Source organism: Saccopteryx leptura, chromosome 2, assembly GCF_036850995.1.
Source record: "Saccopteryx leptura isolate mSacLep1 chromosome 2, mSacLep1_pri_phased_curated, whole genome shotgun sequence".
Taxonomy (NCBI): domain Eukaryota; kingdom Metazoa; phylum Chordata; class Mammalia; order Chiroptera; family Emballonuridae; genus Saccopteryx; species Saccopteryx leptura.
Genome location: NC_089504.1, coordinates 171,451,904 through 171,476,203, shown reverse-complemented (window position 1 = coordinate 171,476,203; position 24,300 = coordinate 171,451,904). Strand labels below are relative to the sequence as shown.

The window sequence follows — 24,300 nt, the reverse complement described above, 5'->3', positions numbered from 1 at the left end:
TCCATTAAATAAATGTACCACTGGTTTTTTAACCAATTGTCTACTGATGGACACTTGGGCTGCTTCTAAAACTTGACTATTGTAAACAATGCTGCAATGACCACAGGGTGCATATTCTCTTCTGAATCAGTGTTTTTGGACTTCTTTGGATATTCCCAGAAGTGGAATCACTGGGTCATAAGGCAGTTCCATTTGTAATTTTTTGTGGACACTCCATACTGTTTTCCACAGTGGCTGCACCAATCTTCAGTCCCACTAACAGTGCACTAGGGTTCCCTTTTCTCCACGTCCTCCTCAACACTTGTTTATTTATTAATGATAGACATTCTGACAGGTATAAAGTGTTATCTCATTGAGGTTCTAATCTGCATTTCTCAGATGATTAGTGATGTTGAGCAACTTTTCATATGTCTATGGTCATCTGTCTTTTTTTTTCCTTTTAGAAATTAAATTTAATGGGTGACATTGGTCAATGAGTACACAGATTTCAGGTGAACATCTCCATAACAATTGAACTGTTGATTTGATTGTGTTGTGTGCCCATCACCCCAAATCAAATCATTTTCTGTCACCGTGTATTTGTCCCTCTTTACTCCCCTTCCCTCGTTCTTCTCCTGGTAACCACTTCACTTTTATCTATGTCCATGAGTCTCAGTTTAATATCCCACCTATGTGTGAAATCATATAGTTCTTAGCTTTTTCTGACTTGTTTCACTTTGTATGTATATTATGTATGTCTTCTTTGGAGAAGTATCTATTCAGGTCTTCTGCCTACTTTCTAATTGGGTTGTTCATTTTTCTGATGTTAAATTGTCTGAATGCTTTATAAATTTTGGATATTGATCCCTTATCAGATGTATCATTGCTAATTATGTTCTCCCAGCCAGAAGGTTATCTTTTCATTTTGGTGATGGTTTCATTTGATTTGAAAAATCTTTTTAGTTTGATGTAGCCTTATTTGTTTATTTTTTCTTTTGTTTCCCTTGCCTGAGATGATATATCAAAAAACATTTTGCCATGAGATATGTCTGAGCTTTTTATTTTCTTTTTTTGATAGAGACAGAGAGAGAGAGAGGGACAGATAGGAACAGGCAGATAGGGAGAGAGATAAGAAGCATCAATTTTTCATTGTGGCACTTTAGTTGTTCATTGCTTTCTCATATATGCCTTGACAGGGGGGCTACAGCAGACTGACTGACCCCTTGCTCAAGCCAGCGACCTTGGGGTTTTGAACCTGGGTCCTCCGCGGCCCAGTCCGAAACTCTCTCCACTGCGCCACCGCCTGGTTAGGCTGTCTGAGCTTTTATTGCCTATGTTTTCTTCTAGGATTTTTATGATTTTGAGTCTTACATTGAAGTTATTAATCCATTTTCAGTTTACCCTTGTATATGGTTTAACAAGACCTTATTTTTTTTAAGAAGATTTTATTATAAAAATATTCAAATATAGCCCTGGCCGGTTGGCTCAGCGGTAGAGCGTCGGCCTAGCGTGCGGAGGACCCGGGTTCGATTCCCGGCCAGGGCACACAGGAGAAGCGCCCATTTGCTTCTCCACCCCTCCGCCACGCTTTCCTCTCTGTCTCTCTCTTCCCCTCCCGCAGCCAAGGCTCCATTGGAGTAAAGATGGCCCGGGCACTGGGGATGGCTCTGTGGCCTCTGCCTCAGGCGCTAGAGTGGCTCTGGTCGCAACATGGCGACGCCCAGGATGGGCAGAGCGTCGCCCCTGGTGGGCGTGCCGGGTGGATCCCGGTCGGGCGCATGCGGCAGTCTGTCTGACTGTCTCTCCCTGTTTCCAGCTTCAAAAAAAAAAATGAAAAAGAAAAAAAAAAAATATTCAAATATACACAAAACAAAGAGAAGAGTAAAATGAATCCCCATATACATTTTGTCATCTATTTACCCCAACATAATCTTTGGTTTGTTTGTTGGAGTATTTTCAAGTACATTTCTACAAATTACCTAATCTTAGTCCCTAAAATTTAAAGTGGTACTTTGAATCTCTGAATTAATGCTTTGCATGTTGAAACAACTGATCTAGAAACAGGGACATGCAAGTTTCTTTTTCCTTTCTCCTTCTTTGAAATGGGAAGCTATGTATAAGACTCCAGCCTTGTCCTCCCAGCCAAGTGCATGCTTTCAATACCCAACCTGTAAGCCCCAAGAGGTGTAGGTGTGTCCTTTGAAGAAATGCATTAGGGCTGTGGCCTGTCTTCTCAGTGTGCACCTCGAGGCGTGGTCAGCTACTACTCTTGATTGTCTCAGTGTGTTAGAAGATCAATGAATATTCAAAATGCATGGCCAAGTACAAGCTACATACAAGGCCTCTGTCTTTCCGTAATGACACTCTGGCTCATAAGTGCAGTTATTTAAATACTCACCTGCACATATTTCTCTATGGTCTTCAGAACTTCCACATTAAATTGCTTTACAGGAATGACTGAAAGATCCATGTAGCTGAGCAGGCTGTAGATGACCTGGAGGAGGGGCTGCTGCATACTTGGGAGGCCCTTCTCCAGCAACTGTGGGGGGCAAGGCACGCCTGAGTCAGTCTGAGGCCAGATTTCACACAGACGCACTAACCTTTCTCAATACTTTTATGATTGCACATTTCCTTAGAGGGGAAAAATCCTAACTACAGAAGAAATGAAAGTATTATCAAAGGCCATGTAGGCAGGTTTGAGTATATAAATATAATATTCACATAACACAATATGACAAAATAAACTTTGAAAGGAAAACATCAAATACCACTAATCATAGAAAATTACAAATAAAAACAAAAGATACATCAATCAGTTATCAAATTGGCAAAGATTAGAAATTAATGATAGTATTGGTAAGGATGTAAGATGGGGATTCTTACACATCACTGGACATGTAAATTGGGTAATTTGCAATTGAGATCAAGAGTATGAAAATGGTTCAAATCTTCGAAACAGTAATTACACTTTTAGGAATGTTTCCAAACAGAGATAAACAATGAGATTTATGTATGAGGTTTCATTATGGCATTATTTATAATGGTGAAAAAAAACCTACCCAAAGCAAAACATGAAAGTTCTGTAAGCAATTTAAATGTTGACCACTAGGGAAACAGATATATAAATGATGGTGAACTGTATGATTAAATATCATGTAATCAATAAGATGGCCTTTTCAAAGAGATTACAGGGTATTAGATAGCACTAAATGAAAGAGGAAATAGGTATTGCAGAATCGTACACCTGAAACCTATATAATTTCATTAATCAATGTCACCCAATAAATTCAACTGGAAAAAAAGAAAAAAGACAGCCCTGGCCGCTTAGCTCATTTAGTTAGAACATTGTCCCAAAACAACAAGGTTGCCAGTTCAATCCCTGGTCAGGGCATATACTGAAAGTGAATGAATGTGCAACTAAAGTAGAACAACAAATGAATGTTTCTCTCTCTCTCCCTTTCTCTCTCTAAAATTAATCAATAAAAAAAGGAATAGATAATTTTTCTGTAATAAGATGCTAATATTGATGTGAATGAGTGAAATAACATTGGAAAACAACCCAACAAAATGTGAATAGTGTTTCTCTCTAAGTAATATAATTAATTTTTCTTTTCTTTTTATCTTTGTTTTTACTTTTCTGTACCTTAAACATTTTCTGTTTTGAACACATACTACTTTTATAATCAGAAAAATATATTCAAAAAGGAAAGCACAATAATGAGAAAAGACCGTATTTTTTGTTTCATAAGATGCACTTTTCCCCTCCAAAAGTGGAGGGGAAAATGCCTGTGCGTCTTATGGAGCAAAATATAGGGTACTTTATTAAATATTTTAACACCATCTGGTTCAGAATATTTTTTTCTCTTATTTTCCTCCTTAAAACCTTAGGTGTGTCTTATGGTCAGGTGCATCTATGGAGCAAAAAATATGGTACATGTGATAGACATCATGACAAAAGGTTCAAAGTGAAGAATTAATGGAAATGATTCAAATAAATGTTGAAATTCCATATTAAAAGTGGTCAAAAGAAATAACTGAGTAGTTAACACATGAGGAAATATAGAACTATGCAAATCTTGTATGTTAATAAAAAATGAACATAATCACTAGAAAAGAAATACATCAAGAGAATCATTTTTGGCATCAAAGTGCTGAAAATAATAAATAACAATAAATAGAATAATAAAATTTAGTGGGGATGGGGAAAACAAGAATATTTATACATTGTAGTGCTGTAAATTGGGAAAATCTCTGTGAAGGCCAGATGTGTGGAACTAATAACATATCCACATATTCGTGCCCTTTACCTGGATAGTTACTTTGGAAAATGCTACCAGAAGAAATGATCCAAATGTGATCTGATAAAAAGTCTACAAAAAAGGACCATTTGTAATAGAAAAAATTATGAACACAAACAATAAAAGGGAGATGGTTAAGCATATTGTATTACATTAACCGGATAGAATTCCAGTTATTCAAAGTGATACCACGTGAGTTGTGTCAACACACAGAAATACAGAAAGTCAGCATTTAGTGAACAGAAAAAATTCAATGGAAATGTTGACCACAGCTACATATAATTATGTGTATACATGTATGACCAATAGCTGTAAGAATATGTGAGTAATAGAAACAAGAGTTACTATATATTTTCTATATGGTGGGACGGTAAGTTCATAATACAAATGTTGGTGGAGATTTGTGATAAAGGCTGAAGAACAAATTAGGCAACCCATTTTTACTTTTCTTTACATATATATAAAATATTTACCATTTTAACTGGTTTTAAGTGCTCAACTTAGTGGCATTAAATATATTCACATTGTTAAACAGCCATCAGCACAATTTCTTTCCAGAATTTGTTCACCATCCAAAAATGAAACAATAAAACAATAACTCTTCATTATCCCTGTTCCCAACCGGTGGTAGCCACTATTTGACTTTTTATCTCCATAAATTTGCCTAGTCTACATATCTCATAGAAGTGGCATTGTAAAATAGCTGTCCTTTTTGTGCCTGGTGTATTTCACTGAGCATAATGGTTTTAAGGCTCATCTATGTTGCAGCGTGTATCAGTACTTCATTCCTTTTTAATTCTTCATAATATTCCTTCATGTGGATATATCACATCCCTTTTGTAGTTTTGAAATTTTTATGCCTAACAATCCAAAAGAGTTTGCCTGCTTGCTACTTCACATGTGACCTCACTAAAAACATGCAGCATCCGCCTTTGTAAGCGGGGCATTACATTGGTTATCCTGCACTCCCACAGGCATGTGCTGGCTTAGTCACTGCTGCATGGACAGATGCGACCGAGGTAATAATCAGAAGCAGCCATGCAACACTTATGCGAGATTCTTTAAAGTAGCAGGGAGGAAAGGATGACAAGAACAAATGAATCAGGCATGTTGAGAGTTGAGTACAGACCACCTATTTTGTACCCACATTGCAAATCGAAGTTCTGCAGGACCAACGGTGAGTGCTGATGGGTGGGGCCAATGACCCGCTTCCAGATCAAGGCTTTCAGTTCTATGCTGCCTTTCAGAAAGCAGCTGATTCTTTAAGCTATCTGGACCCTAGTGGGCAACATAACTTAAAAAAATTTAGAATGGACTGTCCTCACCACTTCTTCTAAGGCCCTGGCAGAGGTACGAATGCATGTCCCCAAATGAAAAGCAGCTCTGAACATGCTTAACAAGGTAGCTGTTCTCAATTACCTGCCTCAGAGTTCCTGCCTTGACTGCCAGACTTGCGGGGGGCTGGAGCTGCTACACAAATACCGAAACCAGAGCAGAAACACATTGTAGCAGAAAAATATCCCATTCCTGTTATAGTTTTTATTTTTTTACTTTAAAAAAGATTATTGAATTTATTGGGGTGACATCAGTTAATTGTACAGGTTTTAGGTGCCTAATTCTACATCATCTGAACACTGCACTGTGTGTTCACCACCTCAAGTCGAGTCTCCTTCCATCACCTTCATCAGCTCCCCTCCTCCCCTCCCCCCACCTCCCCTCCCTCCTGCAATCCCTACACTGTTATCTGTGTCTCTAGTTCTTTTAACATTAAACATAATAAAGATAAAAAGTTTAATTCAAAATGTATGCTTTGTGAATTTGTTCAGAGCAAACAACCATTACATAAATCGAGCCACACAGTTACTTCTTAAAATAAGATTTGAATACCAAGAATAATTAGGATACAAATCTCTTGTTGCCACTGGGTGCTGACCAGAGTTTGCACAGTAAAGAGAAGTGTGAGCTTAGAGTCAGGAGGATGAATGAGCGTCGCTGGGCCCCATGTCCACTACAATAGTGTCCATACCACTGGGTTGCTGTGAGGATTTAAAATGATTCCAACATACATGGAATGTTATCAATACCAAGGATGATATATAATATGCACTCAATAAATGAAGTCTGATTATCAGTTCCAAATAAATGATTTACCCAGGGAAACTATAATAGATTTTATCCTTAATCAAAGGGCTTACCTCTGCCAGGTAGGTAACCATATTCAAGGTGATGTCAGCATAGGCTTCATGAAGGTACCGGCAGACCACGTTGACCCAGGTGGCACAATCTCTCGTGTAGCTGTGTGTTTTATAAAGAGTCATGACGTGCGCAAGATTGGAAAGTTTAGGGTTCTTCTCTTCCAAACAGACCTTATAAGAGAGGAAAATCAGTCAGGGATAAAATGACCTGATGAATAGGAAGAAATGTCAGCAGTTCTGCTATCAGTCCCAGCAGTCAGGAAAACAGATTACACACAAATACACAACACACATTTCTGGTAGGCTGCGGAAGTGCTTATCTTAGTAATTTAGCTAATATAATTTTCACAAATTCTTTCCATATGCTTTTTCAATAATAAAACCAAAAGAGACAGAGTGCATCAGCTACCCAGAATGTTACCAACCAGCAGTATCAGTTACTGTTTTGGGTTTTATGAAACCCGTCATCATTTCTGGGCCAGGTCCTTTCTGTCCTACTTGAGCCTTCTAGAAGGCTGGGTGGGTGTGTTGGAGTGGAACCGTAAGCCATACCTGAGCAATCCTGTCAGCTATATTTTTACAGAACTGATTGGGGTTCTCAAAGTGCTGAATCAGCTGGGGCAGGAGACACAGGATATTCAGAGGAAACCCTGGAAGAGGAAGAATACAATGGAGATGGCTGAATATGGTGCACTATGGCTGTTACAGTGGGAAAATACATTAGAGATTTCTTTTGAGGTCATGCAAATGCAGTCTTTTTTATTTATTTATTTATTTATTTATTTATTTATTTATTTATTTTATATATAAATAAAATTTTATTTTAATGGGGTGACATCAATAAATCAGGGTACATATATTCAAAGAAAACATGTCCAGGTTATCCTGTCATTCAATTCTGCTGCATACCCATCACCCAAAGTCAGATTGTCCTCTGTCACCTTCTATCTAGTCTTCTTTGTGCCCCTCCCCCACCTCCCCTCCCCCCGCCCCCCGTAACCACCACACTCTTGTCCATGTCTCCTAGTCTCGTCTTTATGTCTCACCAATGTATGGAATCCTGCAGTTCTTATTTTTTTCTGATTTACCCATTTCACTCCGTATAATGTTATCAAGATCCCACCATTCTGTTGCAAATGCAGTCTTTTGAGGCCACTTTAATGTTATCTAATAAGATCCAGGAAAAATGTACAACTACAATTTAAAAAAGAAGAATAAAATGAACGGAAACCCCAGTTCGAAATTTTTATCAAAAAGCATAGTTTAAAGGAAAACCTGTATGAGACGACCTAGGCCAATTAATTTAAGTCTTACTCCTGTAATCAAAAGACTCTTAAAAAAAAAAAGACTCTTTAAAATGATGAATAATGGCTTAGCACTACTGTGACCAGCTCCAGCTCCAGCTCCATGAAGAATCCTGGGCCACATGCTGTGGTACTAAAAAATCTAGTTTGCTGATTTGGCTTAATTCAAAACAAGAGAGAACCAAGGGAATCATCAAGAGAAAAAGAAAGTCTAAGAAAAATAAAGATTTAGGACTTAAGAAAAAAGGTAAGCAATGTCTGTACAAGAGAAATGGAAAAAACCAACAATATCTGCAGTTTGACATGGGAATTATAAAGAAATGACCAATATCTTATTTATTACTTCTGCCCCTTTTATGCTATTGCCTTAAAATATCCTCTAAAATATAAATAATTATGACTTACATTATGTAAAAATTTAAAAGATAAAATAAATTAGTCTTAACAAACCAGTTCTAAGCAGAACTGCTAAAAGCAGTAGCCCACATTTTTTATTATTATGCTAAACAGGGATGTAAACAGTTGAATTGTAAGACAAGGAGTGTGTTGGTTTTACCTATGGCTTGGGATGCGTCCACCATGGATACTTTGGACACTGGTGTCAGCAAACTGAATAGCTGCAGGGTCAGATCTGTTGTGGTAAGGGAGGTGAACCCTTTCAGCAGCAACTGCTGTAACCCTGAGAAGTCTGCCCATTTGAGCTGTGCCTGGAGTTTCTCAAGTTTTTCTCGGTTCTCAGCTTTATCCAGTGGCATGTGAGCCAGCAGTCTGTTCAGCAGCCTTAAAGCCATTAGGTATTCAAACTCAAAATCTGATTCCATCAAGGCCACTGTGACCCAGAAGATGGTGGCCAACAGGTTGGTCGGATGGTTTATGTGGGATGGGTCTGTGAGGCTGTCTTTCAAGGACGAAGAGCTTCTGGTTTTTGAGGAGAATCCTTGCTGGGTGCAAGCCTGGATTCTGTCCAGTGTGGCGCTCCGAGGTGGGTCTGAGGATCGGTCAACAACACCGAACTTCTTGGGCACAGAGAAGCTTCTCTGATGCCGACTCCGCTCTGCAGTTGTTGGGTTGCCACTGGCTGTCCCAGCGTTCACATTTAGTTGTCCTGTGCTCTTTCTGCTTGCTGTGAGCTTCGTGCTAGAGCTTAAGTCTGGTGATGAAGAACTGGGTATAAAAATAAAAAAAGTTCAGTGGGAAGCCAGCAGGCTTCACGAAATAGCCGCTGATGAACAACAAGGAGGGAAATCACTTTTTGGAAATACTGCTTTCTGTTCATTTTTGTCCATACTTTTAAACTTAGAGGAGTAAGTTTTCTTATTCTTAAACTTAAAGGTATAAAAAATAAAACTTAATAAGCTTAACAAGAAAATCAAACTTAACACCAACAAAACAACAACAAAACCTAATATTAAACTTCCATTTACTGAAAGGTTAAAAATATAAGCAGTTGGCTATATGTTTACTGATTTTTTTTTTAATTTGGGTAGGAATTTGGGTAGGAATAATTATGAAGTAAAATACACTTGATAGGTAAAAACTTTAATATTCTAGTAAGTCACTGATAAAAACAAATGAAAATATTATCAAGAAAGAAAATAGTAAATGTGTCAAAGGAAATTTTTTGTACTTAATTTATGAAAAATGATTTCAAAGCTTATTTCAGGCTGTAAAAGGTAAAATTCTTTATCAAAATCCTGATAACTTTTACAGATTTAGATGAATCTGTAGGTTTATACAGAAAAATATGTATGATGTTAGTACCACATTAAGCTTAAAAATAAATGCTCAACTTAAAAATGAAGCAAGGCCCAATATGATATGACATTACTGACTCAGTTTCAAGTATGATGAACTCAATTATACAAACAGAGTATGGAATTATAAATAATTTGAAATGAGTTATTAAACACTGGTAAGAGCAAAGGAATTAAAAAATTTTTAATAAAGGTCTTAAAATAGAAATTCTGCAAGTTAAATCAACATTTATTCCAACTATTTTGATAGTGATGGTTCAGATGAGTTTTGTGCATATTCATTTAAGAATAATACTTAGTTTTAGTTTCTGCTTACAATGTAATAGAATATTATATAAAATTTAAAAAAATATTTAAAGATATAAAAAAAGAAAATGAAAAATCATTGTTACTTAGAGTAGAGATAACATTTACTTCACTTTAGTTATTTATTGATTGCTTCTCATATATGCCTTGACCAGGGGGTATAAGCCTAACCAGTGATGCCTTGGTCAAGCCAATCACCTTGGGCTTTAAGCCAGTGACTTTTGGGCTCAAGCCAGTGACCTTGGGAGCATGTGGATGATCCTGAACCCCAGCTGGCAACTGTGGGGTTTTGAACCAGGAACCTCAGTGTCCTAGGTCAAAGCTCTATCTACTGTGCTACCACTGGTCAGGCTAGAGATAACATTTAGTGTCTACCTTCTTAAAATTTTAAAATACTTTTATAATGTGTATATATGTGTGTGTGTCATAACTTCCCCCCTCTTTTTTAATTTAAGAAAATGTCACACATACTTTTTTTAGGTCATTAATAGACTTCAAAAACTAGACTTGTTCTTTGGACATCCCCCAAATATTCAGTACGGGATATTTGATTTCAAAATGCCATTAAGCTGATTCTCACCGAGATAATACAGTTAGGAGATCACTGTTCCTCAAGCAGTCAGACAAGTTATCCACGGCAGCTTCCAAAGTCAGAAGTGCTTCCATTACGTAACCCTGTCAAACATGGAGACAACATTTTGGACTGCTTGTAACTGCTGTTAACTTCCTGGACACACATTTAATTAATGCAAACTTTGTTCAAATAATGTTAATATCATTGAAAGCTAGATAGTCATTGTTATTTTAATTTACAAGTTTTAAAAACAAATATTAACAGCCACTGAGGAAATTTATGTGGCTCAGGAGTTAGCAGATAACAATAAAGATCTATTTTCCCAGATCAATCTCATTTGACATCCAACAAGGACGAGACAAAGCTGAAGGTGGCAGGCATGATGGGTGTTTGAAACATAGAATTTGCAATGTCTGAAGGTAGAGATTAAGAGGTGTGTGCAAAGGCTGTGCCTCAGTGGCATTTCAAACAGCACTTCTATTGCCAGGAGGAGGAAAATAAGCTAGAGTCTACAGGTGTGCAGGCCTCCTGAAATGCAGGCACATTTCTGATGAAAAATAAGGGCCTGGTCCAAGCTACAGAGAAGGTAATGCCCTGGCTTTCAACCTGCTCAGGTCCTCAATCTCTGGGCTCTCTCTCTACAGGGTCTTCTTGTGGCAGCTACTCTCTCCAGTACTACTTCAACTCTTCCCAGTTTACTGAAGGCTGATCATGCAGAGAAGGGAAGTGCTCTGCACAGATATAACGGAGATCCCTTTTGTAGGTGGGAAAATAGCACAATAACAACTGAGGTTAGTGGCAAAAAGACAAAACAGTACGTAACATCTTTCCTGTCCTCCACCAAATAAAACCAACAACAAAACAAGAAATAAGAATCACCAAAGATTATTTAAGTTGTTAGCTTAAATAAGACATACGATATCTGTGGAGTTAGTTCCTAGACCAATACTCCTGGGAATGACTTTTGGTAAAATATAAAAATCAACCTCTAAATTTTTTTAAATGAATTGTACATGTCCAGAGGGCTAGAATAATTGGCAAGAGAAACAAGGCTTTCAGAAAGTTGTTAATTCTCTCTAAAATGAGAAAAACAGGATGTGTTTGGTGGTCTCTCCTTCCCTACCTGAATCTCATCGCCATGTTCTCCGATCACCTCCACCAGTCTTGAGAGAAGGTCAGACAAGGCATGCGCTGACAGAGGCTGTTTGATGGCCCGGAATATCTGGAAGGACCGACAGGCATAGTGCCTTGAAGAGCTCGCCAGGGCTGTCTGCAGTGCAACCTCACTCAAGTGTTGCTCCAGACGGAAACCTAGGGCAGCAAGAAGCCAGAGACCAGATCAGTGGCCACTCTGCAAAGCCTGGGGCAACAATTAGCTGAAGCTTTGAAACAGGGTCACTGCATGGGGCTGTCTCTTGGTGGTACTTGTTTAAAAGTTAACACTTAAAAAAACACACACACACAATTTTTTTCTTCTTCTATCAAGTGAGAGGTGGGGAGGCAGAGAAACAGACTCCAGCATGCTCCCCAGCTGGATCCACCCAGCAAGTGCCCTACAGGGCTATGCTCTGACCATCTGGGGCTGCTGCTGTGTTGCTCAGCAACTGAGCTATTTTAGTGCCTGATGCGAGGCCATGGAACCACCCTTAGAGCATGGGGCCAACTTACTCCAAACATTCGAGCCATGGCTGTGGAAGAAGGGAAGAGGGAGAAGGAAAGAGAGAGAAAGAAAGCGAGAGAGAGAGAGAAAAAGGGGAAGGGTGGAGAAGCAGATGGTCACTTCTCCTGTGTGCCCTGACCAGGAATCAAACCTGGGACTTCTACACACTGGGCTCTAATGCTGAGCCAACCAGCCAGTGCCCACAAATGTTAATCTTGAGGAGCATAGTGTAGTAGTCAGAAGCTCTGGAGCAAGATGGTGCTAGGTTTGAACTAGAAGTTTTTAGACTCTGATAAAGAAACTTATTCTTTATGTGCCTGTTCCTTACCTTTAACTTATGAATAATAGCATCTATCTCATAGAAGTTTTGTGAAAATTAAACAACTTCAAAAGTACTTAGAACAGTACATGTTGCATACATGTTGACAAGGGTACTGCTATTTATTACATGCTATATTTCTACATTATTACATTATTCTTCTGTATTACTGTTACATGGGAAATTTTCACTTTTTTTTTTTACATAAGACAATTTGTTAGAAACAAATGTTCTCAGAATTATGTACATAGATGAAGCTGTTAGTGAATCTAGTCAACTTGAAACCCAATTGAGGCTTGGACTCACATCTTTGCTCTTCAGAGTGGTGTTTAAATACTCAGATATATAAATGTAGACACTGTGGAGAAGGCAGCAATAGATTGGACCTTTGCCAGAATGTGTTCTTCCAATAACACAGAGGGAATCTGTCATTAGAAAATTATTGAACTAAATGGAAATAAAAATGTGAGGAAAAGCTCCTTATCGAAGTCTGTGCTATTAGGTTGTACACATGTCATACCTCTCTGCAGGGAGAGAACCAGGCTCTAGGAGTCAGAGGACATACTGTAAAAAAGGATTTTGGCTGCCTGTGTGATCTGGGGTCTCTGTGCCACATTTGATGGTGAAATGAGAGTGGATCAGGGGGAATAAATCAGTGTTATTCTTAGCCTAGGGGCATGTTGATGACATAAGAAAGTGCTCCTGCAGAGTGAACACAGGGTCCTGGGAAACAGACTCAGGCAAATACAGGGTGGTGAATGCAGGATTAAACCAATATGGGTATGCCATAGCTTATGAATGGGTCATGTTTCAGAACTGTTCTCTATGTCTTTTTGTTTATTTGTTTTCCAAAACATGTTTTTCCTACTTGAACAAAAGCTTATTTAAGTCATCATGAGCTGAAGCCTAGAACTCTACCGGGAGGACTGCAATCACATGGCAGTAACCTTTAAGAAAAGCTATTTCATGTGTGGCATCTCCCCAGTCACACAGTGAGCTATATCTCTCAGCCTTCCTTGCAGTGACATGTGACCTTGTGCCTGAGTTGAGGCCAGCAGAATGTGGGCAGAAGGACTGAGTGCCCATTCAGGCCTGGCGTGTGAACACCTCTGAGTAATCCTCTACTCTCTCTTCCTTCTCCTGCTGGCTGGATGCAGAGGGCCCAGTAGAGACTTCTGAGCCTGGAAGGTGACAGAGCCACAGGGTGGAGGGTTGCTGAGCTCCAGGTGGGAGGCCGCCTGCCCAATATCAACATTGAACTGTTATGTGATCTGGAAATAACTGACGTGTTGGGCATTTGTGCTCTGTGAGTTGTTTCAGCAGCCATGATACTTGACTGGTACAAGTGCTACCAGGAATACCTTTTATCGTGCAATAGTGGCAACAGGTAGAAAGCAGAGGGTAAAAACACCTCGGGTAAAGTATGAAAGACACCCACTGAGAACACAGTGTAAGGCATTCATATGTTTTCTCAATTTCATTAACTTCATACAGTTAAAAGTTTTAGACAAATAAATAGTTCACACATCCTTTGGGCTGTGTGCAATTTTAAGTGACTCTTAAATTGCGGGAATTACAATAGAAGAGGTCTTTATATTTCAGAAAAATTCCAAAGTGGAAACTCAAGACCAGAAATCTAGGCCATCATATTTCTAGAATGACTTTCCCATTTTTGTGTATCATTAGTTCTGCTTTTTAAATAAAAACCCTCTGATAACAAAAAGAGACATGGCTAATCCGGAGTGGTTCAACTTGTTATATGTGCTAATTATCAGAGCAGCCGGGGAACCAGTGAGCTACACTCACTGTGCCAGGCCGGGTGCAAGACAAAAGTTGTCATTGCACTGGGCTGAAAAACCACACTTAAATTTCCCTCACATATCGGATCAGGCAAAGTGGAATCCAAATGGAATTTAACTGTGGCTTCAATATTATGATGCTCTTATAGTTTAACTGAGAATCACACTGGGTTCAGAATATTCAATAGCCATTGGAACAAGAATTGTTAGCAACTATTTTTTAAAGTCAAAAACATTTTATCCAAAATTCTTTTTTTTAAACCAGTTTGCAAAGCTGGCAATTTCTCACAGTTGAGTCTATATCTAATCAATTAATAAGATCTATTTCTGATGGCCTTCTTTAAATAAAATTAACAGAATAGGCACAGTTAATTCTAGTTTAGGTGATGAGGTAAGGAGAATGATGACTTTGGGAATTTTATTTAATAGAGTATAATGCAAGTACACTTGACATTTTAGGTCAGCCAGGCACATCTGAAATGAACTTCAAAACTCCTCTATGAATATCAATGCCAACTTCAGAAATATATATATATGTATGTATATATATATGGCACATATATATATATGGTACATAGATGGTACATATATATGGTACATATCATACATATCACATGATATACTTTTAAAGTATAAATTCTGATATATACTACATATGATATATAGTGTAGTCATATAGTATAGTCATATGGGGTAGAATGAGCTTGATTATAGAAAAATCCTCAAAGTGGAAGGGATTTGGGGAAACAGGATGAAGTACCTGATTTAGAATCTTTGAATACAGATAAAACGTGACGTAGAAAGTTCGTGAGTTGTTCAGCACTCTTTGAATTTTGATTTTTAGGCGTGATGTCTTCATGGCACCAAAGTGGACCAAATGCTCTGAAACAAAGCCACACAATGTCAAAATGTAACTGTCACTTTGCATTTTGAAAACCATTCATGTTGTTCTAATTCCAAAGGTATAATATACATATTTAAAATGTCACTAAATAATCTGGGGGTGAATTTCAGTCTTGAAGAACTTAAGAGCACATTCAAAACAGATCTAGTGCCTGACCAGGCGGCGGCGCAGTGGATAGAGCGTCGAACTGGGATGCAGAGGACCCAGGTTCGACCCCGAGGTCATCAGCTTGAGCGTGGGCTCATCTGGTTCGAGTGAGGTTCACCAGCTTGCACCCAAGGTCACTGGCTTGAGTAAGGGGTTACTGGGTCTGCTGTAGCCCCACAGTCAAGGCATGTATGAGAAAGCAATCAATGAACAACTAAGGTGTCACAATGAAAAACTGATGACTGATGCTTCTCATCTCTCTCCGTTCCTGTCTGTCTGTCCCTGTCTATCCCTCTCTCTGACCCTCTCTCTGTCTCTGTAAAAAATAAAAATTAAAAAAAAAATGTAGTCATTTTGAAAAAACAAAAAACAGATCTAGCTAATTCATAGAGACATATTTCTTATGTTTTACTCATAAAACCAAAACCTCAAAACATGTAATCACAAAACAAAAACCTTTCAATTAACCAGAACAGGGTTTGTCCCATGAGAGATACTCCATAAGTGTGGGTTAAATTAACATGATATAAAGTTGTAAATAAACTATAGATTTAGAGAGGGAATCAATGTGCATCTGTCAGATTTGGGGAGATAATGCTTTTATCAGGATCATATCATCAGATTGCTGAATATTGTGGAACCAAATTGAAGATGTAGCCTCTGTTGTTTACCTGTTTTCAGTGTGGGATTCAGCTGGTTTGCACTGGTTCAGCAGAACTGATGCCTAATTTTTTTGAGTTTGGCAAACCAGTTGTTCAAATGGCACTTGTAATCAGGGTTCTCTCTAAGGTGGGCACCTGGGCAGCGCTCAATGTGGAAATCACAAATCTACATTCCTTATTCTTTTTTAATGTTCATCTGTGCAATAATGTATTCTTTTTCTTTAATTATTTTAATTTATTCATTTTAGAGGAGAGAGAGAGAGAGAGAAGGAGAAAGTGAGAAGGAGAGAGAGAGTGATAGGAGAAGGAGCAGGAAGCATCAACTCCCATATGTGCCTTAACTGGGCAAGCACAGGATTTTGAACCGGCGACCTCAGCATTCCAGGTCGACACTTTATCCACTGCGCAACAGAGTATTCTAAGTGCCCGTAGTAATGTTCATTCCATCCACAGGTAAAAAAAAAATTTGACAGAACTATGCTTGTAATATTTATTAATTCATTTCATAAAACTCTATACCTTTGATGATATACTACATTTTAATTCTCTCATGTTTGTTACTTCAGTAAACAAACATATAATGTAAAGAGAAAAAGTGCCAAACAACCAGGGGGTGACAAGTTATATTATTTTTTGTCAGGTATTATTTAATATTTTTTCATTAATATTTTAAAACTTTCTTATAATATTATCTACTTTTGTGTACCTCTTTGTTCTCATTTAAGTATTAAATGCATGAAATAATAAACTACCTTTCAGTAATATTTTTTTTATACTTAAAACAGTCATTAGGGCAGAGAACTGGTTGTTAAATAATTTGAATCCCACCACTGCCTGTTTTTCAACAGTAAGAATAGGATGGAGCCACATGTCACATGGCATTGATAATGTGAGTAGTGACAACGAAGTATTCAAGCGTCTGTAGTACTTTGTGTGTGGGCAGTATCAGCCCCTTCTTAACTTTCCTGACCATTAAATCCCACATGAGCTGATAGCTGCCCAGTATACCCTGATAAAAGAAAATGCTCTTTTTCATTAATTGATGCATTAATTGAAGGAAGAGAAATCACTTGATAACACAAATTGAGATTAGACTCCTAGCACAAGAGCATATCATAGTCACAGGTAAGCATGCTTTTACACAAATGCTGGACCTTGGGGTAGGAGAGATTCTGAAACTACATTGTTCATTAGAAGAACCAGAAGACCTAAAAAGTGGGATTGCTTTTTCTTGATTTTGGTCTATTATTCATTTGGTTCCTTTCTGATCATGCTTCCTTACTGTTTCTAGTTTCTGACTTTCATTTATAAATGACTCTTTGGATTAGATAAGCAGACTATGGTCCACTCAGCAGCTGCTCCTGAGTAGACTATGGCTGATATATTTGGCTTGCAAAGGAAAGTTATTTACCAAGGCTCAGAACTCTCACATCCTGACATCTCTAACAGATGAATAAAGTCATGTTCACCCAGGATTACTACCATCTCCTACTACCATCTGCTACATTGTTGTTACAGCGGTCCCTTGTCTTTCCAGAACCACCTACAATAGGCGAAAATCTGCAGAGTAGCAACTTTATATTTATTTTATTATTTATATATATATTCTAAGGCTTTATTTCAATTTAATATTCTTTTAATATGTTTTAATTAATGTTTTTATAGTTATCAATTTTTTAGGTTAGAGAATGCTTATTTTACCGCAAAAATAATTAAAATAATAAATATATAAAAATATCTTTATACTGCAAAATCCCACGATATAGAAAAAAATCCACGATACAAATTAGATATATACAATTTAAAAGTCCGTGATACAGTGAGAGTGTGAAAAGTGAACCACGATATTGCAAGGGATGACTATATACACCAACACTCCCTTCCCATCAATGGTGACATCAGAGGGCTCTTCTACCAGTGTCTGCTTTATATACAGACTTTAGATGACACAATTTAGAAGAGAAAACAGGACTTTGCTAGAGCTCTGGGCTCGCGTTTCCACCTCTGTGGCTTTGAAGGGACTGGAAAACAGCAGCTGGTCTCCCTGCCCTCCTTACCTGGTAGTCAGAAATTCAATGAGCTTGTTGCCCTTCTCATCTGTCTCAGCAGCTGTGTCCACGTCTTCTACCTCCTGGGTCATCTGTGGGAGGTTCCCACTGCTGTCTCCCAGACTGATGCTGGAGGAGGTAGAACTGGAGCTCAGCCCTGAGTCTGGAACTGGCGATGACTGGTCTTCCCTCAGGAAGTCAAAACCACCTGGTTGAGAAGTAGGTCAATGTGGAGTGTGCTGGGCAGGGCAGTAATGAGGTCAGGAGATGAACATACTGAGGTGTGTAGTTATCGCATATTTTGGAGAAAACATTTGATTTTGGCTCTGGCTATGGTTAAAAGAGACTTATATTCTTTCCTAGTTTACAGAATAGTTACATTGCTGTGTAAACCAGAGTGGATTTGGTAGCAGGAGTACAGAAACTTATTTGATAGTACATAATATTATTATAGGAGGTTTTAATTAATGCTTTCTGCAAAGGAAGTGGTGTGTGTGTGTATGTGTGTGTGTGTGTGTGTGTGTGTGTTACAATATACATCTAGACCTAACTGCTGTTAATTAATATACAGTGTGTCCGTAAAGTCATGGTGCACTTTTGACCAGTCACAGGAAAGCAACAGAAGACGATAGAAATGTGAAATCTGCACCAAATAAAAGGAAAACCCTCCCAGTTTCTGTAGGATGACGTGGCAGCATGTGCGCATGTGCAGATGATGACGTAACACCGTGTATACAGCAGAGCAGCCCACGGCCATGCCAGTCGAGATGTGGACAGAGGAAAGTTCAGTGTGTTCTGTGGCTCCCTAAATTCAAATCCGTGACCAAAGTGCAACGTGAATATCAGTGCGTTTATAACGAAGCGCCACCACATAGGAATAACATTACTTAGTGGGATAAGCAGTTGAAGGAAACCGGCAGTTTGGTGGAGAAACCCTGTTCTGGTAGGCCATCAGTCAGTGACGGGTCTGTAGAGGCTATACGGGATAGCTACCTAAGGAACCCTAAAATATCTGTGTGTGAGCCCACATCGAACTGCACCGAAGACGTATGAAACTGGGAGAGTTTTCTTTTTATTTGGTGCAGATTTCACATTTCTATCGTCTTTTGTTGCTTTCCTGTGACCGGTCAAAAGTGCACCATGACTTTACGGACACACTGTATTATGCCTGGATATCAGATTGCTTAGACATATGAAATGATACCATTTTTGAGGATGCCAGTCACTTAAAGAATGAGGAGTAATTTATACATCTTGTTTTTGAGTAAATGTACCCAGAATCACAAGTGTTTTGTTCATGTTAATTATACTGCTCACAAAAATTAGGAGATATTTCAAAATGAATATGAAGAGATAAAATGTCCCTTAATTTTTGTGAGCAGCATATTTTAACAAATATATATCATGTTAGTCAAAGACATATGGTATAATAAAATATTAGTTTTTCCCCCCACTTTGTATTTGGTTCTATATCTCTAGATGTGTTACAACAGTGAGTTTGAAAATGTATACACACGACCATCCCCTTCCTTCTACTTAAAAATCATAAAGAGTACAGAGTTCTGGTGAGTCTGAAAGATATATTGAATTAGAAATGAATAATCCTGGGTCTGAATATCATTTCTGCCATTTATTGTATAATCTCAGGGAGTTTACAGGACTTCTCTGTACCTCAGTTATATAATATAAGACAATTTGTATCACAGGTTCTTTGTGCGGATTTGAAAGCAACTACAGTTGAAACAAGGTGTTCAATAATTATTACACGTTTATGAGAAGGAGACTTGTCTCAAACCATTTGTGCAAATACCTATTTCAAGCATGTTTCATATTCAATCATTCTAGCTAGCCATAGTTTGTCTTGTCTGTGGATAAATATCCACAAGATAAAATCTCTTCCCTTGTTTTGTAAATCTCCACTCTCAACCATTTATGCCACTCAGAATAGTGAATATAAAACTGATGCACTCAGAGACATACAACTTAACAGACTTTATAGTTTTCTTAGCCTAAAGCCAGTGCTTAAAAAAAAAATCTTTACCCTGGGGAGTTAGAACAGCCAGAATGCTTCAGATTCTTTACGCATCTATAGAAAAGAGAGTTTTGTGTCTGAAAAACTATTGATGGATTATTTTCAATTAAGTGTAATGTGGTTCAATGTTAAGATCTTACAATGAAACATAATAATATGAAAAATATATTTGAAAATATTCAATAATGAAGAGCTCAGTGGTCCTTTGATCTCAGAGTTAATAACTTCATATTTGTTTTCTAAAGACATATGTTAACACCTCTCAGAAGACAAGGTAGTGCTGAGTACCAGTAATGAATACCAGGTACAATTTCAAGGTTATGAAGGAAGTATGTGGTAATATGAAATGCCATACATGTCCAATGCCAAAGTACTGTATGCAATAATTAGGTAAAAAGGCAGTCCCAGAACTCTGTTAGTTTATCATCATTGCAAGATATTAAAAATGTTCTCATTCTTTTTTTATTTTTATTTTTTGTATTTTTCTGAAGTTAGAAGTGGGGAGGCAGTCAGACAGATTGCCACATGCACCCGACTGGGATCCACGTGGCATGCCCACTGGGGGGCAATGCTCTGCCCATCTGAGGTATTGCTCCGTTGAGGCCGGAGCCATTCTAGCACCTGAGGCGGAGGCCATAGAGCTGTCCCTCAGCACCCAGGCCAACTTTGCTCCAATGGAGCCTTGGCTGCAGGAGGGGAAGAGAGAGATAGAGAGAAAGGAGAGGAGGAAGGGTGAAGAAGCAGATGGGTGCTTCTCCTGTGTGCCCTGGCCGGTAATCGAACCCGGGACTTCCACACGCCAGGCCGATGCTCTACTGCCGAGCCAACCAGCTAGGGCCTAAAATGTTCTCATTCTATATAAATGAATTCTAGTCAATTCTTTTGGGAAAGTTCTCATGAACCGTTGGATAGAACAATAGTAATTTCTTTGACTCAGGAAATGCTTTCCATTCTCATTTTTTAAGAAGAAATGTTTATTTTCAAAATAGCAGTGGTTTTTAACAGACTTCCTTTCATTAGTGCCTTCCAGAAAAGCCAGTCATTTAATAAAGTGAAAATTCCCTCAGAGAAACCAGAAGGAACACAAGTTAAACCTCTGACATTTGGCAGTGACCTGTTCTCAAGTGATGGAGATGGTCAATCCTCCTGTACTCTCATCCTTCAGAATGCTACACAGCAGCTCTTGTCCAACACACATCTTAATTTTTAATGTACTGGTAAAAATATATTTAATGAGAGCAAAAACATAATAATTGATAGATAAAATGGCTACTCAGCTGCCATCTTGAGAACAATGCAGGCCCGAAGGAGGACTGGCTTACTTAGTAACCCCGCCTAAAAGAGGAATGGCTGATTGAGTTCGTTTGAAAAGTAACAAACCACAGCTGTAGCCCTTTTATCAACTCCCTGAAATGAACTTGCAGCACCAGCAAGGAAAATGAGATATGTGAATAGTCAAGGACAGACAGTCCAGACCTCCCCTCATACCACCTCCCCTCCTGGAGACTTGAAAGTCATGTAGGTCTACGCACAAAGAGGTCAAAGAAACCAGGCACTTGTCACATGAAAGCTAAAGCTGTCAAGCTATATGAGACTCAGAAAAACTAACTTTGAGGAGCTCGTGTTTTGTTGCCTTTTTTGGGTCACACTGCTCCACCAGCTAAAATAAACCCCCCTTCCTCCAGCACTTGCCTGAGCATCTCTCTCCTCCTTTGTTTCCTGCAACAAGCCCAAGCCTCTCTTGCTGAAAAGGAACAGTTGGCTCAGAGTGCAAACAATTTTGAGAAACCATGGCACCACTCCAATCCACAAAGGAAAACGGTCTTGCACCAGCAGATGCAGCAACATCAGCTGCTTTTGCCCAAAGCCCTTTGATTAATCTATATAACCCCTGCCCTATCCCTCCCTCAGGCTGACACCCTTTGCTGGTCTCAGCCTGCCTGCACCTATTTTTAAAATAAATTTTCCTTTTTGAACACACTAGCCTTGTGTTTTTGGTTCAGCTTGCTCATGGTTTCTGCCTTTCAATAATGATACAGAAAATACAATTGAAAATATTCAGTAACATAGAAGGATTTTGTGAGGCATGTCACTATTGAGGGAAATGGTGCCTATTTATCAAGCCATTATTTTATACTTGGAAAGGTTGGGGGTGGGTAAGAGTATTGGAGAAGGTAACCTGGGCCCCACTGATGCCTTTGGTAACCTCTGAAATTGTGACAGTGTCTCAGGCTTTCAGCCCCTCCTCTCTCCATTACCTGTGTAGAGATACTCGGGTTGGTAAGCTGGCTGGACTGTCAGGGTCTTGGTTTCTCCCATCTCGCGAGTCTGCAGGAGCACAGAGGCAATGGTGTTGAAGTTGCTGTTGCAGGACAGTGCAATCAAGAGGTGAAGAAGGAGGTTCTTACTGTGTTCAAAGACTTCAGGACGGTAATGGTCCAAACCTGGAACAAAACATGAAATCTCTTGATATAAACAAATTGTAAGCTCATTTAGATTCCAGGGATAGTGAAGATTCCAAGACACCCTAGGCAGGAGAATGTGGGAGGGGACAAATATCTTAAAAGAATGTTCAGTTTTCTTTGTTATTGTTTGTGTTACCGACATAAAGAATTTGGGCTTAGGGAAAATAAAAATGTTTTATTTCTTAAATCAAATGTTCTCATAAAATGCTGATAGATGGACTTCCCTTGACCTCCTGACATAGTTAGCATTCCTTCTTCTAGAGGCTGTCTTCTTCCCTGGATCTCCCTGTTCCTGAAGGATTCTAATTTTATCCATTGCTCCGTAACTAAACTCCCTGACTGGTTGTTTCTCTTCCCAGTTTTGCTCTACAACTTGGATGTGTTAAAATCTCAGTGCGTGGTCTGCTGTGCTCTATACTCTTCCTGTCTATGTACTGATCGTGTCTTATGGTTTTCAATTTAACACATCCAGCCCAAGGTTCTCCAAGAGGCCCAGTTTGTTTTGAATATCTTCATATGTATAGCATGAACAAGGTGGCACTCTATTTACACTGTAGTCACAGGACAGTGTTACATAATGCCCGATCAGCTGCAATTTTAGAACAGATATCACAAAAGGCAATGAAACAAGGAAGAGACTAAGTATTTAGAAACAAGGAAAGCAAATGTTGATGTACATGAGCTCTCTGGATTACCTCCACAGAGTTTGACCGTATTGGCTGGAACACCTTGTGGATCTAGTCTTACCTAAGAAGACAGCATGAAGTAATAATGGCAGGTGAAGAGCCCAGTCTTCTCTTACACTGTGATCTACCACCATCTCAGTCATGAAGATCACAGCAATATTGCACCTAACCAGTGAAATGACAAAGTTAACGCAACTTCTACACAGGACAGAAATTCATGTATAGATCATTAAATCACAATTCAATACAACACTTAAGCTTTGCTGACAAACTAGTGTAACTTCTGACACTGCACTGAGCAAATCCATAAGAAGAAACATCAGTTGAGCTAATCACAGAACAAAGTTTACTTGTCACGAGGTAGTAAGAGCTGAGGGACGAAGAAAAGCAGAAGAAGGGTCCTCCTTTCAAGTTGCTTACAATCTAAAACACATAACAGAATGAAGACCTATATCAAGATGACATCAAAGAAAAATTGCTGAGCTGACAAAGCAGCTTTGTACACTGGTGAATATTTGACCAAACTGTGCCAATATGGTCTGAGCTGCAATTCAAGTCACACAAGTTTCCTCTGATTTCATTTGAGGGGCCTGGAAGGGGTTTCCCTCTTCTTCTAGGAAGAAGTCAATAGTAAGTGGTCATTCTCTTCTACCTGCACATGCTGCTCACCTGTGGAGTGGCCCCCGAGGAGTGATGGTCTCTGGGAGGTAGTCAACCAGGGGGGCCCAGCAACCCCCAGTAGAAGGCATTGGTAAGGGCTGTGGCTGTTTGGTCTCTATTATAGTCAACAGCCAGCTTGTATATGGAGATATCGGGTCATCTACAGGATAAGAAAGAAAGACAGTGTGCTTTATTTTATTTATTTATTTATTTATTTATTTATTTATTTATTTATTGTGTTTACATAGTGTGCTTTATTTTTAGGGAGAAAATTTTATTTTCCCTACTTGGTGTTTTCAGAAAGGCTCTTAAAAAAGTTCATGCTTGTAAAAATAACTTTACTCATTCAGTTTGGTGAGTGTAAATTATATAATCAAATGGGTAAGAATCACTTCATTAGGATTCTTCCTTTCATCTCTTTATTTTGTGGATGCTTAATTTATAGTTATTCATTATAGAGTGATAGAACATACAGATACACAAAAGACATTAAGTCATATGAATTCCT

The 24,300-nt window shown here is 38.7% G+C and overlaps 1 protein-coding gene across 11 annotated transcripts in view; it reads right to left on the bottom strand.

The window, feature by feature from the left end:
* Nucleotides 1-24,300, bottom strand: part of FRY (FRY microtubule binding protein) — a 569,880-nt gene that overhangs the window by 74,441 nt on the left and 471,139 nt on the right. For all 11 annotated transcript variants that reach the window (XM_066369318.1, XM_066369317.1, XM_066369307.1 and 8 more), the window contains 11 exons: nucleotides 23,802-23,952; nucleotides 23,194-23,297; nucleotides 22,240-22,425; nucleotides 17,959-18,157; nucleotides 14,949-15,070; nucleotides 11,534-11,721; nucleotides 10,417-10,511; nucleotides 8,333-8,940; nucleotides 7,025-7,122; nucleotides 6,473-6,643; nucleotides 2,378-2,518 (listed from right to left, as the gene is read on the bottom strand). In XM_066369318.1, the coding sequence (XP_066225415.1) occupies nucleotides 2,378-2,518; nucleotides 6,473-6,643; nucleotides 7,025-7,122; nucleotides 8,333-8,940; nucleotides 10,417-10,511; nucleotides 11,534-11,721; nucleotides 14,949-15,070; nucleotides 17,959-18,157; nucleotides 22,240-22,425; nucleotides 23,194-23,297; nucleotides 23,802-23,952 (2,063 nt within the window). The remainder of the gene's footprint in view (nucleotides 1-2,377; nucleotides 2,519-6,472; nucleotides 6,644-7,024; nucleotides 7,123-8,332; nucleotides 8,941-10,416; nucleotides 10,512-11,533; nucleotides 11,722-14,948; nucleotides 15,071-17,958; nucleotides 18,158-22,239; nucleotides 22,426-23,193; nucleotides 23,298-23,801; nucleotides 23,953-24,300) is intronic.